At 43.1% G+C, this 17,130-nt stretch overlaps 1 protein-coding gene across 2 annotated transcripts in view; it reads right to left on the bottom strand.

Moving 5' to 3' along the window:
* The window catches only part of LOC310838669 (uncharacterized protein), a 138,733-nt gene that overhangs the window by 60,382 nt on the left and 61,221 nt on the right, over positions 1–17,130 (bottom strand). Inside the window, exons 1-2 of one of the 2 annotated variants that reach the window (XR_014561110.1) lie at positions 11,215–11,278; positions 6,822–7,029 (exon numbers count right to left, since the gene is read on the bottom strand). Coding sequence is in view for 1 of the 2 variants with exons in the window: in XM_083726238.1 (XP_083582364.1) it covers positions 6,822–7,029 (208 nt within the window). In the remaining variant the exon portion in view is untranslated. Of the gene's footprint in view, positions 1–6,821; positions 7,030–11,214; positions 11,279–17,130 lie in introns of those variants that run through there. The other variant, XM_083726238.1, reaches the window with a different exon arrangement.

The following is a 17,130-nucleotide window of genomic DNA, read 5'->3' as shown; positions in this document are numbered from 1 at the left end:
TTACTATTCATGTGTGTGAATTTTTGTTCCACATTGCACTTGAGGAAGTTTAAAAATGAGCCTTTCTCCCTCTTAGGACTATGTTTAATAGCAGAAATATAAAGTTAAATTTTATGTCTTTGGTCCCATAGGCATAGAAAATGAAATTTTAAAAGTCTCTTTAGCATAACCCTGCTATGCTGGGACCCAGACTGCCAAGTGGCTTAAATCTTGCTTTCTAAATAGAGAATTATTTCCAATTTATCCAGATGCTGATGGTCTAAATAGAGCTACTGCTTCCTTTCAAGTACCCCAGCCACTGGCTAGAGAAATATATGTGTGATATATGTGTGTGTGTGTGTGTGTGTGTGTATTCTTCCAATTCCAATTGCTGGCTACAGTTCCAAGACTACTCTGCTAATGTGCATATAAATAAAAACTGGGGGGGGGGGGTAAATGCTTTATAGCAATAAGTACAGAAGACATTTCTGCCATCCTGCATGAAGACAGCTTGATACATTAGTGATAATATCCATAGTGCATTTCAATAGACAGTCTGGAGGTTCAAGGCTGAACATTTCTGATACCAGAAACATAAATTTTAGTGAGGAGTTTGGTTTGGGAGGTTTTGTGATTGCTTCAGGAAAAGCATGGCAATAATCCATGACCATTAGTATAATATAGAACATGCCAACCAAACACAAGACTTCTCCAATCTAGTAAGTCTAGATTAGCCTGTGGGCGGGACTGTTCCATGTCCTTCTGAAGCCAAAGTATTTTGCAATTATCAGTATTGTCCACATTGATCACACACACACTTTTCCACCACTGAGCTTAGAGCTGTATATGGGTCCCCCCACTCTTTATCCTCAGGACAAATTAGTTATCCTAGCTCAAAGGCAGCCAGTGACCTTAGTGGTTGACTGAAGATTTGGCCATAGATCTTTCCCGCTGAAGTCCAATACTCTAACCACTACAGCCACATTGCCTCTCAACTGTATCCACATTGAACTGCAAGAATATATACAATTTTATCTATGAACGAACTCCCTTCTAGCTTTCATTGTAATCCCATTTACAATGCATGAGAACGAAATTCATTCAGATCTTGCATTGTTGGCCTGCAGGGTACGTTCATATAGAAATTAAGCTTCCAAGCATTTTTCCCCCTGCCAAAAATTCCCAGGAGTCTTCCTTAACAGCTATTAAAAATGCTACTAAAAGAAGAGTGCACATTTAATAGTCCTAGGGAGCCTAGTCATCATAGCACTTCATGCCTGCAATGTACAAAGTCGGAGGGTGAAGCTACTGAGGCCCTGCTTTGCCAAAATGAGCAAATGCCTTATTTCATAGGAGACCTTTCAGGAATCCCATGCTCTCCTTGACTCAGCAGCAGCATTTTCCTGTATGCACAAAAATTATCCTTTAAATGTAATGCCAATTTAACTTTATGAATTGCATTTTTTCTATGCAACTTTTCCTCCTTATTTTTTCAAGTGTTATTAGCAGAAGACATTTTATTCTTCAGTGAGATACACTCCAGTCTCTCAATCACAGATACAAACTGACTATATTCTTGCTATAGCCATTTTCCCAAGAGACTATTGTAGGCATGGTTTCATGGGAAATTTATAAAAAAAAATGGGGGGGGGGTCAATTAATCCATCCATTGATCTATCCACTCACCCATCCATTGTTTCGTCAAGCACACTGTCAATTAATTGCCTGACCCATTGGCTTATCCATTCCTCATGTCGTCCATATATATTACACAGCAGTGTTGATTTTCCTGTTGGGATCCATCTGTTTTTCACTGTGGATCCATAAGCCTTCTCATAAACTACCAAAGTCAGTCACAACAATTCTGTTGATTTCAGCTGGACACATCACAGAATTTGCTGATGACACATTTTTACAGACATTTTAATGTCTGGTGAAGAGCCTACTGGATCAGGCCAGTGGCCCATCACAGAAGCCCACGGGAAGCCCACAAGCCCACAAGGTGCAAGAGCACCTTCCCCCATTGTTTCCATCAACTGGTATTCAGAAACATACTGCCTCCAACTGTGGAGGTTGAAATACCCACCAGGGTTGGTCAGGAGTGGTCTGGCCCATTTCACTGCCTGAGGTGCCACCCCCCACCCCCCGAACTCTCATCAGAAGCCAGCACCACCACTTCTCTTCACTTCTCTAGCATTGGCAGTGGTGGGTGGGGCACCCATAGGAGTGCTGCCCCATGGGAGGATGCTGGCCCTGGGGTTAGGAGCCATTGGTAGCCTTACCTTCAATTAATTTGCCTAACCCACTTGTCACGTCATTCAGGTTAGACAAATATTATTTAGGGCAGGAACATGGAAAACACATGGAAAACCATAGGCAAGCTTTCTCTAACAATAGCTTGCACACCAAGCTCAGCTGGTGAACGGTACTCCCAGTGGCGAATCTTGGGGTCTCAAATCTAAGCAGTGCCAAAATCCAGTGGCTCTCACACTCCATAGTAAGTCAAAGTTGCAGCCCCAAGGCTCCACGCCCAGTACGACTGAACTGGTTGCGCTCTCCTGAATCCACCTCTGTTACTCCATGCCAATGATGCCATTTAAGCCTCTAGCTACAACGCTGGATCAATAAGCACTCTCAGTCTGTGAATCTGGTCCTTTAGGGCAGCATTCCCCAACTCCCCAGAAGTTTGGCCATCCTGCTCAATGGCTATACTGGCGGAGGCCGATAGGAATTGTAGTCCAAAATATCTGGAGGGCACTAAGCTGGCAGACACTACTTATGGGGAATATAAAGGAAAAACAAGGTTAATTTTCACTGCATATTGATGACACCCAATTCCAAATCTCATTCATCAGTTTCAGGGAGACATTAAAACATGATGTGATTGTGCCTGAATTAAACAGAGACTTGCCCAAACTCATAATATTAATGATGCTCTGAGTCCATTAAATTTGAAACATTATCATTACTCCTCTAAATTTTGAGATGTTATCACTACTTCGGAGCAGAGAGATATGGGCTGTATACAGTATAGTTCCCTTTTACACTATTGCTAAATGCAAAGGCAACAAGGTGTATGATCAGCAGCAACATGGAACAAGCATAACTTGTGGCTAAGATCCCACTTCTTCCCTTCTACATTCATTGAACTTGTAGATGGGATGCCCTGGTTTGCTGAAAGGGTGTTCTTCCATTAACTGTATGATGGCTCTGGAGTAAATGTGTCATTTGCTGGTGTCATTATGATAGATTGTTGTGGATTTAATTTGTTCTGATTACATTCTGGCTTTGATATTTGTGCTGGATTTTAATGCGTTTCTGTGCATTTTGTGCGTTTCTGATTTATTTATTTTCCAATGGAAAGTCAATATGTAAATGTTTTGATACATAAATAACTGTGTAACAAGGAAACTAGTAATTATTAAATGATTGGCACGTGCGCACACACACACAAGGTATTGGTTCTAAATCCAAGCCTTCAAACTTTCTACACTGCTTAAACTTAAAGAAAACAATTTCTCTGAAAGATATGAGTATTTAATGGACTTAGTGAAACTTTTAAAAAATGAACAGAACAGTTTGTGAGTCTGATCAACTGCAGTGTTTTTCCCCTTTAATTTTTTTTTATTTAAAAAATCCAAATTTGGTTATGCTGGCAGTTATATTCACAAGTGACAATTACTTTGACATTAATTTGATAGCTCAGCAGCCCAAAAGTGGTATGGAATCTACTAGTAGCTGGCAGTTTTCATTGTGCCACCCTGTCTACATGGTAACTGTCATTTTCCGTTCAGTATAGTAATGCTATCAGCAGACAGTCTTCTAAAAAAGTTATAATTTATTCCAAATGATTGAAGCCCCCATCCCCTTCTTTCAAGACATAGCACCATGAAGCAGTATTGATGACAGGTCGTTTAACACCAGTTCTCGGTGAGATTAAGTAGTTGTCAGACAGATATCATTGGAGACTTACGGATTGCTTTTGGAAATCATTCTGAATTGCTAACTAATGCAGGGACGAGTTCTTAGATGGGTGTTGATTCTTTTGTGTTCCAATGCAGATGCCTGAAACATCGAAGTTGTTTGTGCTCTCCAAAGTTAGCCACAAATGATTTGTATTGGCCACCACAATACAAATATGATTGTCCTGCGTGAACATAATTTACAAAGGCAGAAGACACCCAAAGCTCCTGGTCTTCCATCTTTTATAGAAGATGTGACCTCTTCCCTATATGTAGCCAGAGGGAATGTAATGAAAGAAGTTTGACTATGATTGACTCATTCAGCTAATATATTCATAACCAACCCTTTATCATACAAGCCCAGGGTGTGGTACATACAGTGGTACCTTGGTTTTTGAACAGAATGCGTTCCAGGAGTCTGTTCAACTCCTGGAACCGTTCGAAAACCAAAGTGTGGCTTCCGATTGGCTGCTGAAGCATCCTTGCAGCCAATTGGAAGCTGCAGAAGCTGCGCCAGATGTTTGGCTTCTGAAAATCGTTCGAAAACCGGAACACTCACTTCCGCGGTTCGATCGTTTGGGAGCCGATTTGTTTGGAAGCCAAAGCATTCGGCTTCCAAGGTAGGACTGTATAATCAGACAAAATATATAGTTCATTGACTATCCTTTGGATTCCACTTGTAGCTGATTCCATATTTAACTACTTTGTGATTGATAAGCCAAAGGAAAGCACATATTGATGCAATTCTTGTGACTGGCGCATGTCAGGGCTGTAGGGAGTCATATCAAATCCAGACCCTGAGTGTCTATTCTCCGAACTGCAGTCCCCAAGTTCAGTTGCTGCAGCTGAAATGAAAGTGGAGGCTTAAGGTGCAGCAGAAAGTATAGCTCTGTTAACTAGGCGATAGAAGAGGAAGTTCCTGATATTTATATAGCATTCTCACTTGTTGTATAATCCTAGGAGGATTTTGATTCTTGAAGTACTTGGAAGACTCATCAGTTGAGCTGAGGCATTGCAATATATTGTTTCCATTCTGGACCAGGCCCTTGATGTGGCAGCCCCTTCACATCATTCCAAACATGATGGATTAGATCAAGAAGCATCTCTATAGCCATCCCAGCAAGCTGCCCACACTGAAGGAAATGAAGAACTCCTGCTCCATTGACTCAGTTCCCTGTTGACTTTAATATTGGAGCATGGGCGCCAACTCAATATTTGTTTCAAGGGGTCCCAGCCCCCCAGTGCTGAGGGGGGCAGTCGTGTATTGTGCGCACACAACATCACACGCAATACGCATTGCAGCTTCAGGGCTCGGCTCCACCAGAGCACTTGGCCTCCTCCAGAGGACATGACTTTGCGCACATTCTGCATGTGCTGTCACAAGCCTGCAACACGCCTATGAAATCACACACGCACATGCACAATGCGCCCTGTACCCCCTCAGTCTTGGGGGCAACCTGGCCCCTGTGGAATAATAGCACTGTAGATTTGGAATGCAAGAATCTTTCTCCCAGTGTGGGACTTCAAACCCCCTACCCACCATGCTCTACAGACTGATGAATGCAGAGGTGCCATCCTCCACTGAAAGCAATGGGAAAACCCTATACAACACTTCCTGTGTATATCAGCCCACCCTCATGCACAAGGCTCAGTGGGTTGAATCCTGGTCTCATTCGCTGGATGTCAGAGGTCAAATATCAACAGTTTGATGCAAGTTTACCTATTGGCTGACCAACACTCCCCTCCCCAATTCCATAACTGTAAAAGAGTGATTACAAAGACTTATCTGACAACAGTATTGTGCAATTATTAGAGCGGGGAAAATATTGCTGTGAGCTTTCAGTGACAAAACAATTACATCCAGACACTCTTATAAATACTGAGTTGGAGACAAAGGCTTATGAACGGGAAGAGATAATTGTTAATAAACAGAGAACTGGTTCCGTCATCACAATGTGTTCAGCGTCATTTCGTTTCAGATACAGGACTCCTCTTGTCATCCCTAGGTCAATAAGGGATCAGAAGCTAGTCTCATGGTCTACACCAGCCTTCTAGGCATTTTGGACACCAGCTGCCATCAGCCCCAGGCAGCATGGCCAATGGTCAGAATGATGGAAGCTGCAATCCAATAGCATGTGGAGGATGCCCATTTGGGAAAGCTGGTCTACACCCATATATGTGGTATACGTTTACAAGAAGCTGCATGACGTCTTTCACACTTGCACATTTCCAGGAGAACTTCTTGCCGTTTCAGAGCCTCTCCTTTGAAAGTCCTCTTCCTCCCTGCCCACCGCTATACCCTGCCCCTCACCTTACACTTTGTGAGACAAAGGCAGCAGCTTTCCCAGGCCCTTGACCAGTGGTTCTGCCAGATTAACATATCCATGTATATATATATTTATGCCGGCAAGAAGGAGGGAAAGCGCGACTTTGACTTGGTGCCTAAATTTCCTGCTTCCAAAGCCCAGCTGGATAGCAGGAGTTATAACAGAAAACAGCAGCACAATTAGTTCGGAGTTCTGTAGCTGTCTGCAGCAGACTGCTTGCTCCTATCTCTCTATAGGTGGTCTCCCAGTTCATCAGTTCATAAATAAGTAATTTGAAATGTGTTCCTGGGGGAAATTTCCCTCCTTCTCTCCTGAACAGACTGTACTCATCAGTTTTCCTGTTCTCAAGGTACCCGGTGTTCTCATTTATAATGGCCAGAGGAACTGTGCTGTTCTAATTCCTGCTTCATTACATCTCCTAATGCTTGTTTTCAACAGCTTCACAACTCCACATTTTCTTTATATATTGATAAAAAAAACTCTTTGCATATATTATTTATTGGCACTTTCATGTTAGCTTTACTGCTGATTTAAATGGAATATTTTTACATACCAAGTAAGTCTGTGAAGTTAGGTTTCTGGTCTGAGGGTTAGAGATTTCAATTTCCATGACGGCACCAGTCACTTCGAGGGGAGAACAGAACAACGAGGAAGCAGAATTATTGTTGCCGGACCATTCCCTTCCACTCTCATCTGGCGCCTTCATCTTGGGCTCTGCTGCCTTCCTGGGATGCTTGCCTGCTGGACAACACTGGCCACAACTGGTAAAGGTACGAAGAAGACAGCAGCAAAGGAATATATGGCATGTAAGCAAAAATAGCACATTCCCATTCCCACCTCTGCAATAAAGACGCTGAAAACAGTGCACTGGGGCTATAGAGACTCTGGCTTTTTCATGCCTTTTCAGAAGTGGCTTCAGCAGCTGCTGAAATACCTGCCTCTGGTTATCCAGATCATCTGAGTTGTTTTATTACTCATTGTCTGTGTGGGTTTGCACAATGAAGTCCATGTCTGCTGAGCAGCAGTCAAACAAAGCCCCTGGATAGCTCAATTGGTTAGAGTATGGTGCTGATAACACCAAGGTTGCAGGTTCGATCCCCGTATGGGTCAGCTGCATATTCCTGCATTGCAGGGGGTTGGACTAGATGATCCTCAGGGTCCCTTCCAACTCTATGATTCTATGAAAGGGGGAGGTCAAGCACCCTCGCTAAGCCACCACTGCTGGGTAATAATCAGGTTGGGGATGGGATCCCAGTTTGGGCCTTGCAGGCACTACATCTGTGGTCTCTAGCCTCTTCTACAGAATCATGATCTGGACATGTAGAGTGAGCACCCATGGAAAAGCCATGACTGTGCTTTAATTTTATGTCACCATAGGGCACAGAATTTGTCCAGCAGTGTGGCAATTTCAGTAGCTTTCAGTAGTCCAAGAGTGTTATAAGCAAGGTATCATTTCTTATGAGGTGTAAGTTGTGCTTTTGAATAACCATTTGGAGGGTCCGAAAGTGGCTGTCTAATACGAAACACAAATTCCACAGTCATCAGGAATGCATTGAAGGGCCATAGAAATTTAACCATAGTATGTGAATACTAGAGCTGCAAGCTTTCATCATATTAATCCGTTATTTCCTCCTAATGCTGAGAAGTCGTATGTGTTTATTGAATTTTCTCTTAGATTTCCTTCAGTATGTCAAAAATTGTACCTATACTGAAGTTTGGGGCATATGTAAACATAATCAGTCAATTTATCAATCAATTTAAAGGCAGGTGATTAACCAGCTAATAATTCCTTAATAGAATCACAGTATAATCCTTTTTGTGCCTACTGAGAAGTAAGTCTCCTTGGGTTTTATGGGATTTAATGTCAAGTAAGAGGGTATAGGATTGTAGCCTCAGAGCCCTAGAGATTTTAAGCCTACAATTCTAAACATACATGCTAGGGAATAAGTCCTATTTAACACAGTCGGACTTACTTCTGAGTAGGTCCATGCTATGATTGTGGTGTTGTTAGTCAAATGCCTGATTCTCTTTAAAGCTTTGACTGTACCTTTAATTATAGCAACATATTTCAATGATGATGAAGATGATGAACAAGAATTTCTCTGCCTCTCTTTTTGTTCATTTGAGCTTACCTTCCATTGGGCTTGGTGGATATGTCAGCAACAGTCCTAATGATGATGTCTGTATTCACCTTAAACTGCATAGTACTAAGTTAGGGGTAGCCAATGTTGTGTGCACCTGACCATTGGCCATGCTGGCTGGAGCTGATGGAAATTGTAATCCAGCGACATCTGGGGGTGCTATGTTGGTTATCTCTGCACTAAGCAGTAGTTAGTAGTTGCATAGGGAGAACCGCCTTTTAAATAAGTAAAGAGGATGAAAAATCTGTGGCATATGAAAATCTTTTCTAAGTCCCCTGAAAAACTGGGAAATAAACAGTAATAATGATGACTAGCATTGATTATTGTCACTAAACCACCACTAAAAGGCTTAATATGAATATGGGAGTACAGTAGTACCTCGGGTTAAGTACTTAATTCGTTCCGGAGGTCTGTACTTAACCTGAAACTGTTCTTAACCTGAAGCACCACTTTAGCTAATGGGGCTTCCTGCTGCCGCCGCGCCACTGGAACACAATTTCTGTTCTCATCCTGAAGCAAAGTTCTTAACCCGAGTTACTATTTCTGGGTTAGCGAAGTCTGTAACCTGAAGCGTATGTAACCTGAAGTGCATGTAACCCGAGGTCCCACTGTATTTTGCCTTTCCAGACAAATGGAAAAACAAAACACAGTATTCTAACCTCGCATGAAATAAAATAAAACAACAAAATGGGGGGTGGAATGAATCAGGAAGCAGAAACTGACTAAGTGATAAGCATGCCTCTTTAGCAGTACAGGGGTCTGTTGCGTTTTTCACAGAGGTAGGAGAGCAAGATGACTTATTTTCAGGTTGCAGCGATTTCCAGTTGAGATTAATTCAATGTGCGCATGCAGGGATACTGTCAGTGAGTGAGAGCATTGCACAATTGGCTCCTAACAAATCTTTTGGACAACCTGATTCTGAACATGCTTAGAATTGGCAAAAAAAAGAGCAGCTCCCCTTTTACACACATAGGCGTGTGTGCGTACACACACACACACACACACGGCTCTTCTTTCTTATACCCCCAGCTCATTAGTATGCATCTGCTCCCTCATCTCAGTGCCTGCTGTTACCCCCACAGCACATTCTAGGCAAAGCAGGAGAATGGCTGATGGAAGAAGGAATGCGCAAGGGGTTACTTTGCCCCAGGACCCCTTATCTAAAGTCCTCCTCAAAAGAGGAAATGAGTTGATTTGCATTTTCCTACTGAAGCATGCAGAGTGGTGGAGGAAGGTTTCTTGTTACATTATACCATATTCCTGGGTTTGCCCCCAGGCCCTGCTCGCAGGCGCTCCACAGCTCAGAAAACACCTGTATGGCTCCCATTAAAATACACGCTTCAGACAAATCTTTTCAGAGGCTTTCAAAAGACATAGACTAATATTTTTCCTTGCTTGCATGTATTTTCTTTTTTCCGGGTGCCGAAGGCAGAAATTAACCATTTGATTCCCATGTTCTTTCTTGCCCCTCAGAAAATGTTCCTACAAAGACTTCGGCTATAGGCTGTGCCAAAGCAGATAACTTCCTTCTGAGCAAAACATTTGGGAAATGGACTCCTAGTAGGGCTATTGTAAGGTGAGTCTACAATTTTACTCTTTGCCGAAACTGTAACACACAAACACACGCTCACACACAGGGAATCCTGTATTCTTCTATAATTATATTTTCTTTTCAAAACGTTGCTGGAAAATTATCCCAGTCTAACTTTGCTCCAATTTTTGAAAGGTGTTTTTTTTAATGCTTTAAAAAATACATTAAAGCCAAAACAACTTTAAACACACACTCACAAAAACCTGAATTTTTAAAAAGTGAAAAATGCACATTTTTGTCAGATTTTATCCTGTCAATGACAGATTTGGCAGTGTTAATTTCAATTAGTCTATTTGTACAAAATGGTGATATGCTCAATGTGTTGTTGCCTGTACCCTGTTATATATATAATGAGTGAGAGTGGGAGAGATGCAGTTTGTCTGACCACACCAGGTGGCTGCACAACTCACTTTCTGCACAAACACTTAATAGGAAACCAGTACAGAACTCCCCCGACCTCGTTGTCACCTCACCCATCTCCATCCCAGTGAGCGCAGCCCTGCAGACACCAAGAGGGCCCTGCTGTCACTCTTTCTGACCCCGCCCCTTATGCTGCTGCTGCTGCTGTAGAAGGATCCTCAGGGCTGGGTTATGCTTTGAATGAGCCAGCCATGAACAGGAACATCTTGCCCCCAGCTAGTCTCATATGGTGTTTTCTATCTTCAGCCTAGCATGTGCCCAAATAGGATCCCACCAATGCTCACGAGTTGGTGTTGCTTGTGTTAACGGAAGAAGAACATTTTTTATTTTTTTTAAAAAAAGAGCAGATCAACTCTTGCTCTTTCTCTCTGACATACATGCATACATTTCTTTTTTCTTTTTTAATCCCCAGATAGAAACAATCATTCTACCTGTAAAAAGAAAAAAGAAGGAGGAGAAGGGAAGCTACTTTCCTCCTTTCTCCCCTCCTTTCTGAACATATAGCATAACTGTAAAGGCTAATTATGAAATAATGTTTAAACCTTTGGGACTAAGACAGGAAGTTACAAGAATGCGTTAAACTCCCACTGCAGCAATAGAAGAATTTGATTAACTAAAGCAACAGAAGCATTGGTGGAAGTTTTCAATAAAGCAAAGTATTCAGAACCCTTCTCTCCCCCTCTCCCTCTCCCTCCCTCCCTCAAACAATCCCTTGTTATTGATATGCTATGCACAAGCATTTCTATTATTCAGACCAATTATGCAATAAAATTTAGAATTCAGGGTCTGCGTACCTTTCTTGTCCCTGGTGCTGAAATCTACTGTGGATGCTCAGGTGGCAGCTGCAGCTGGAAGTGCTTTTGTCCAGCTTAGGCTGGTATGCCAACTGCATCCATTCCTGATGAGATCAGGCCCATCCACTATGACACATGCCATAATTAGCCATCTGACGGGATTATCACAATACAAGGTACGCTGGTGCTACCTTGAAACTGTGTTGGGTCCAAATGCAATAGTAAATAGTGGTACCTCGGGTTACATACACTTCAGGTGACATACGCTTCAGGTTACAGACTCCTCTAACCCAGAAATAGTACCTTGGGTTAAGAACTTTGCTTCAGGATGAGAACAGAAATCATGCTCCGGTGGTACGGAGGCAGTGGGAGGCCCCATTAGCTAAAGTGGTGCTTCAGGTTAAGAACAGTTTCAGGTTAAGAACGGACCTCCGGAACAAATTAAGTACTTAACCCGAGGTACCACTGTGGTAAATGCATCATATTACACCTGTCCTGAAAGTTTAGATGGGCTTCTGATTTAGCAAACAGAGAACTGTTTTTGTCCCGTGCCTGCTTGAATCTGCTGCACCAGTTTCTGTTCTTAATATAGTGTATTTTTGGAAAGTATTGTATTCTGTAGTGGTTGTTAGCAACCCTGTGTGGCTCCTAAGCAGCGCTTTTCTTCTAGAAAAAAATATGTGCCAGTTGCCATGAAGTTGTTACAGTAAGTGCAATACTTCTAACCAGTGCTTTTCTTCTAGAAAAAATGTGCTGGTACTGCGTACACTTGGGTACCCCCAGAAAAAAAGCACTGCTCTCAAGCACTAGAAAGGTGAGATACAAATTCCTGTATAAATCTGGAATTTATCCCATCTTTAGTTTGTGGGTTTTTAGCCAGCCAAACTTGTGTAATTGACCAACAGGCGTTACAACTGAGATGAACCATGACAAATGTAATCGACGTAAAATAGCACATGATCAGGATTTGCCAAACCATGGCAGGCAGTTATTAGACTCGCCTCAGCCTGCTAGTTCCCTTCTCCTTCCAAAAGTGAGAAAGAACAGTAGCAGTTACACCTGCCTCGTTTCAAGCCAATCTTTATGGAAAGCAAGAATGGTTGGACTGAAGCTGTAATGGCTGCTGTGATCCCACAAACTGTGGACTCCGAGAACAGTGGACTTCACACAAAACGTAAGTGCTCTCGAATCTCTATAAAATAGAGACTCATTATAAAAGTAAGCTCTGACGCACAAAGTCCAGTTCTCAAATACTGTGCCACCCTTGGGTCTTCTTGTCTTTCTTTCTTTCTTTCTTTCTTTCTTTCTTTCTTTCTTTCTTTCTTTCTTTCTTCCTAACCAGTGGCATAGTGTGGGTTGTCAGCACCCGGGGCAAGGCAAGTAATTTGCGCCCCCTAACCCGTGGATTTGTGCCCCCAGTAGCGTAGCGTGGGGGGTGCAGGGGGGCCGGCCGCACCGGGCGCAACATCTGGGGGTTAGGGTTAGGGGGCGCAAATCTGTGGGTTAGGGGGCGCAAATTACTTGCCTTGCCCCGGGTGCTGACAACCCACGCTACACCACTGGCGCCCCCTAACCCTAACCCCCAGATGTTGCGCCCGGTGTGGCTGGCCCCCCCTGCACCCCCCACGCTACGCCACTGTTCCTAACTTTTGTACTAGTGTGCTGGGTATGCTGCAAACCAAAGGAAGACCAAGAGGCATTCTGGGAAAATGAAGATGGTTGGCAGCTACAGCCATTGTTTCTGTTTGTTTTACACTGGTCTAGGTAAAGAGAGAACAGTTTTAAAAGGAGGGATGTCTGCAAGGAGTGTCAGCCCCTGTCAAGCTGGTATTTGTCTGAGCATACCAGGTGCTGTTGCCAGGCCAGGCCAGGCCAGCCACATGATAAAATGGCAAGCCTGTGGTAGGAGCATGGAGGGAACATTAGTTGTACTGAAATCCAATACAAAAGTTAACCAGCATCCATGGCCCCTCTTCTCTAAGAGAAAGCAGAGTCAATGGTTGTCTCAGAAACTAGCCTGTCTACCCTAGTGTTTGACATCTTCAAAGATAATCTCTCAGTGGTGGAATCTCTACAATCTTTGAAGATTTCAAATGTTATTCCTGTAAAAGAAAGCACAGATTGACCGGAGGCACACAACAAGACTGACTCAGCTCCTGCAGACTCTGCTCTGTCATGTGTATAACACTGGTATGCGAGATCAATTCATCTGGGATGCTAAGGCAACTTTAGCATGGAAATGGGGTTATCCCCTCCTTTGCATAAAAATCCTCAGCAGGGTAATACACAAGCTACAGTTCAGTTCAGGAGAATTTAATGCAACATGAACTGATGTTAAATAAAGTGGAAAAATAGAGGTTTGGTAAAGTATTTATTTAAATGAAGCACACCCGCTCCATGGCATTACTGCATAAATGTGCAAGCAAACATCAGCAAGGCGGGGTTTTTTTCAATTAAAAAATGAATTTTTTTACATCTTGGAAAAAGAAATGCCAGCATGGCGATCCAAAATAGGTAAAGTAACGACTTGTACTAGGTTAATTTACTCATGCATGTGAACCTTTAACTTACACTGGCAGAATGGAAGTGTTATTCTATATATTCTGCTCTATCTAAGCTATCCTATTTATTCCACTTTATGTAAAGGAGATTTATTAGATTAGGATTAGATTTCTTTAAAAAAATAAAATAAGAATTTTTCTTTTGTACATCAGTTGTATGGAACAAAGGTAACAGCTGGGCTTGCCGGTCAGAAGGCGGTTCAAATCCCTGCGACGGAGTGAGCTCCCATTGCTCTGCCCCAGCTCCTGCCCAACATAGCAATTCTAAAGCATGCCAGTGCAAGTAGATAAATAGGTACCGCTGTGGCGGGAAGGTAAACAGCATTTCCGTGTGCTCTGGTTTTTGTCACGGTGTTCCTTTGTGCCAGAAGTGGTTTAGTCATGCTGGCCACATGACCCAGAATTCTGCCTGCAGACAAACACTGGCTCCCTCAGCCTGAAGCGAGATGAGTGCCACAACCCCATAATCACCTTTGACTGAACTTAACCATCCAGGGGTCCTTTACCTTTTTACCCTGTATGGAAGAAAACAGTTCCATAAGAACGTAAGAGCCCTTTTGTATCAGGTCCATGACCCATCTAGTCCAGCATCCTCTTCTCACAGTGGCTGACCTATGGAAAACCTGCAAACAGGATTCAAGCACAAGAGAACTCTCCCCTCTAGTGGTTTCCAGCAACTGATATTCAGAAGCATGGCTGCCTCCAGCTACAGAGGTAGAGCCTAGTACTGTGTAGGTTTCTGGTCACTGCATGCAATTGTTCCTTTTGCACATTCTTCACTCTGTGTGTAGTTAAACTACAGAACCTGCTCTCACGAGAGGTAGTGGCGGCCACCAAGTTAGATAGCTTCAAAAGTAGTTTTGATAAGTTAACAGATGATAAGGCTATCAATGGTGACTGGCCACGAGGGCTACGTTCTGCCTTCACGGTCAGAGACAGAACGCCTCTGAGCATCAGTTGATGGGGATCACAGATGGGCAAGGTGAAGTTGTGCTCAGGAACTGCTTGGGGGCTTCCCAAAATGCATCTGATTGGCCACAGTAAGAAGAGATGCTGGACTAGTCATTGGCGTGATCCAGCAGGACTCTTCTTTTGCCTTTGGCCATGGTTGCTGGTACTGATGGGAGTTGTCATCTAACAACATATAGAGGGCACCACATTGGCTACTGCACCCAGAACAGTTGACCAGCCAAGCAACTTCCTTTGGTTTTTTGTAGTTCTCCCCTGAATGACTAACAGGTTTCTTTCTTCTTTCCTTTCTCCTTTTCTAATAAATACTTGTCCCTTTCCCAACAACTTCCACAAGATTTGACATATTTTGATTATTAGTACCCCAGGCTCCAAAGCAGGAGTTGTAATACCAGTTTCCACGGATGCTAACATCTGTGTGCAGTGTATAAATTTTAAACATTCCAGCCTTGCAGCCGTTACTAGTGGGGGTGTTTGATTGTATAAATACTCTAAGGGCTGCTTCTGCATGCAACAGCCAGGAACTTATATCTTGGAAACAGTCAGAAAGTCAGTTCTCAGAACCTGATCTGTTCTGGTTGGTTCTCCTTACAAAGAATATCAAAAAGTTGGGAAAGGTAAAGAAAGGGACAAGGAAGGCTGCAATCTTATACTCGCTTACGTGGGCCTAGACCCCAGATAAGTCTACTTCTGAGTAGACATGCATAGATATTGCACTACAAAATGATAAAGTGGTAACAACAGGGGTGAGGAGTCTGTAGTCATCCAGAGTGCAGTTAGACTCTGCCTCCCGTCAGCTCCAGCCATCATGGCCAACCGTTGGAGAAGATGGGAGATACCACTCAGCAACATCTGGAGGGCCAAAGGTTATCCTCCCTGGATCAGCCCTGCAAGAAAAGGCTATGAGACTGATATTTCTATTTACAGAAAATATGACTAAGAAAAGGCATGAACCTTGATTATACCATTATGATCGATGCAAAGAGAGTGACTATGTTAGAGTGACAATGCAAACAGATTCCAGAAAAAGTCACAAGACGTTCAAAGGCTGCATACACACCATACATTAAAAGCACATGGCTTCCCCCCAAGAATCCTGGGAACTGTAGTATACCCCCCCTCACAGAGCTACGATTCCCAGCACCCTTTAAAACTACAGTTTCCAGGTTTTTGTGGGGAGGAAATGTACTTTAAACGCACAGTATGTGTGCAGCCGAAGCACATCTGGGTCCTTCCAGCATCACACAAAATATGTTATCTTACAACGTGAGCAATGATGTTTATCAGGCACTGGGTGCCTGACTTTGGAAGCCAGAGAAAGGTAGGAGAAAATAACAGAGCTTAATGAGTACTTTAGACAGGATTTGAGGCTTTTTAGAAGGGTTGTTCTTTCTCCCTTGCCGGATTTACAGACTGATAGAGTGAGGTCTGCCTCCTCTATACAGAGAGGAAAGGACTGACCCTGCCACCAGCGCCTGACATTCCTGTCCCTTCCTCTGCACCATCTCCACCCACACTCTGGGAACTGACTGCCGGGACTATCAGACTTTGGAGACGCACCAGCTTATACCACAAGGATAAAGAGGGAGAGAAAAATACTTCTTTTTATTTGCCGGTATTTCCAGCTTACTTTAAATCTGCCGTCAGATTGTATCAACCAGAACCCTTTTATGGGAGCTTTCCCATCCATTTTTTACTTCGTCCCCTTCAAACGAACTTTCTTCCTCCCTGTTATAAAATTAATTTTATCCTCTTTGTTCATTTCCCTAATCTGCAAATTACATCCTCCTGTAGCCTGATGACTTATACTATTGGAAAAACAGACCTTCCATATATCCCCCACAAAACTCTGCTTCCAGTTTGAATATTCTTTGTATTATCTTGATGACCTTAATCTCTTCTCTTTTTTCCTCCCCTGCTGCCCTTTCAAGGAAGAAGTCAGCACACTAGCAACACTCGGGCATCTTGGTCACAGAAGAAAAGACAGAGGGAGGAAAGGAAAATAGAGAGTTTTGGTTGCTGCTGTCTGTGCAGCCTTTGAGCTTGCTTGCTCCTTTTCTTTGCAATTGCTTTCCTCTCCATTGAACCCCCACCCTCCAAAAAAAGTGAGATGAAACAAAACCATGATAGGGTGGCCGATTACAAATCAAATGAACTACCCTCCTCTACGTAATCTCTCCTTTCCTATTAGAAAGGGCCATGGATACGATCAGTCCAGTAGCCAGAGACTGATGATTCAGGAACTAGTGGCTAATAGAACAGGAGGATGCTAAACTTGCTCTGTGATAACTTTGGAAGAGGGGGATGTTTCCACTGACCAGTCAGCCTTTCTCAACCTTGGGTCCCCAGATATTTAGAGACTACAATTCCCATCATCCCTGACCAC

Source organism: Podarcis gaigeae (genome assembly GCF_964106915.1).
Source record: "Podarcis gaigeae genome assembly, chromosome: 2".
Classification (NCBI taxonomy): domain Eukaryota; kingdom Metazoa; phylum Chordata; class Lepidosauria; order Squamata; family Lacertidae; genus Podarcis; species Podarcis gaigeae.
Note: the sequence above shows the minus strand (reverse complement) of the source record. Positions and strands in the feature narration are given on the sequence as shown.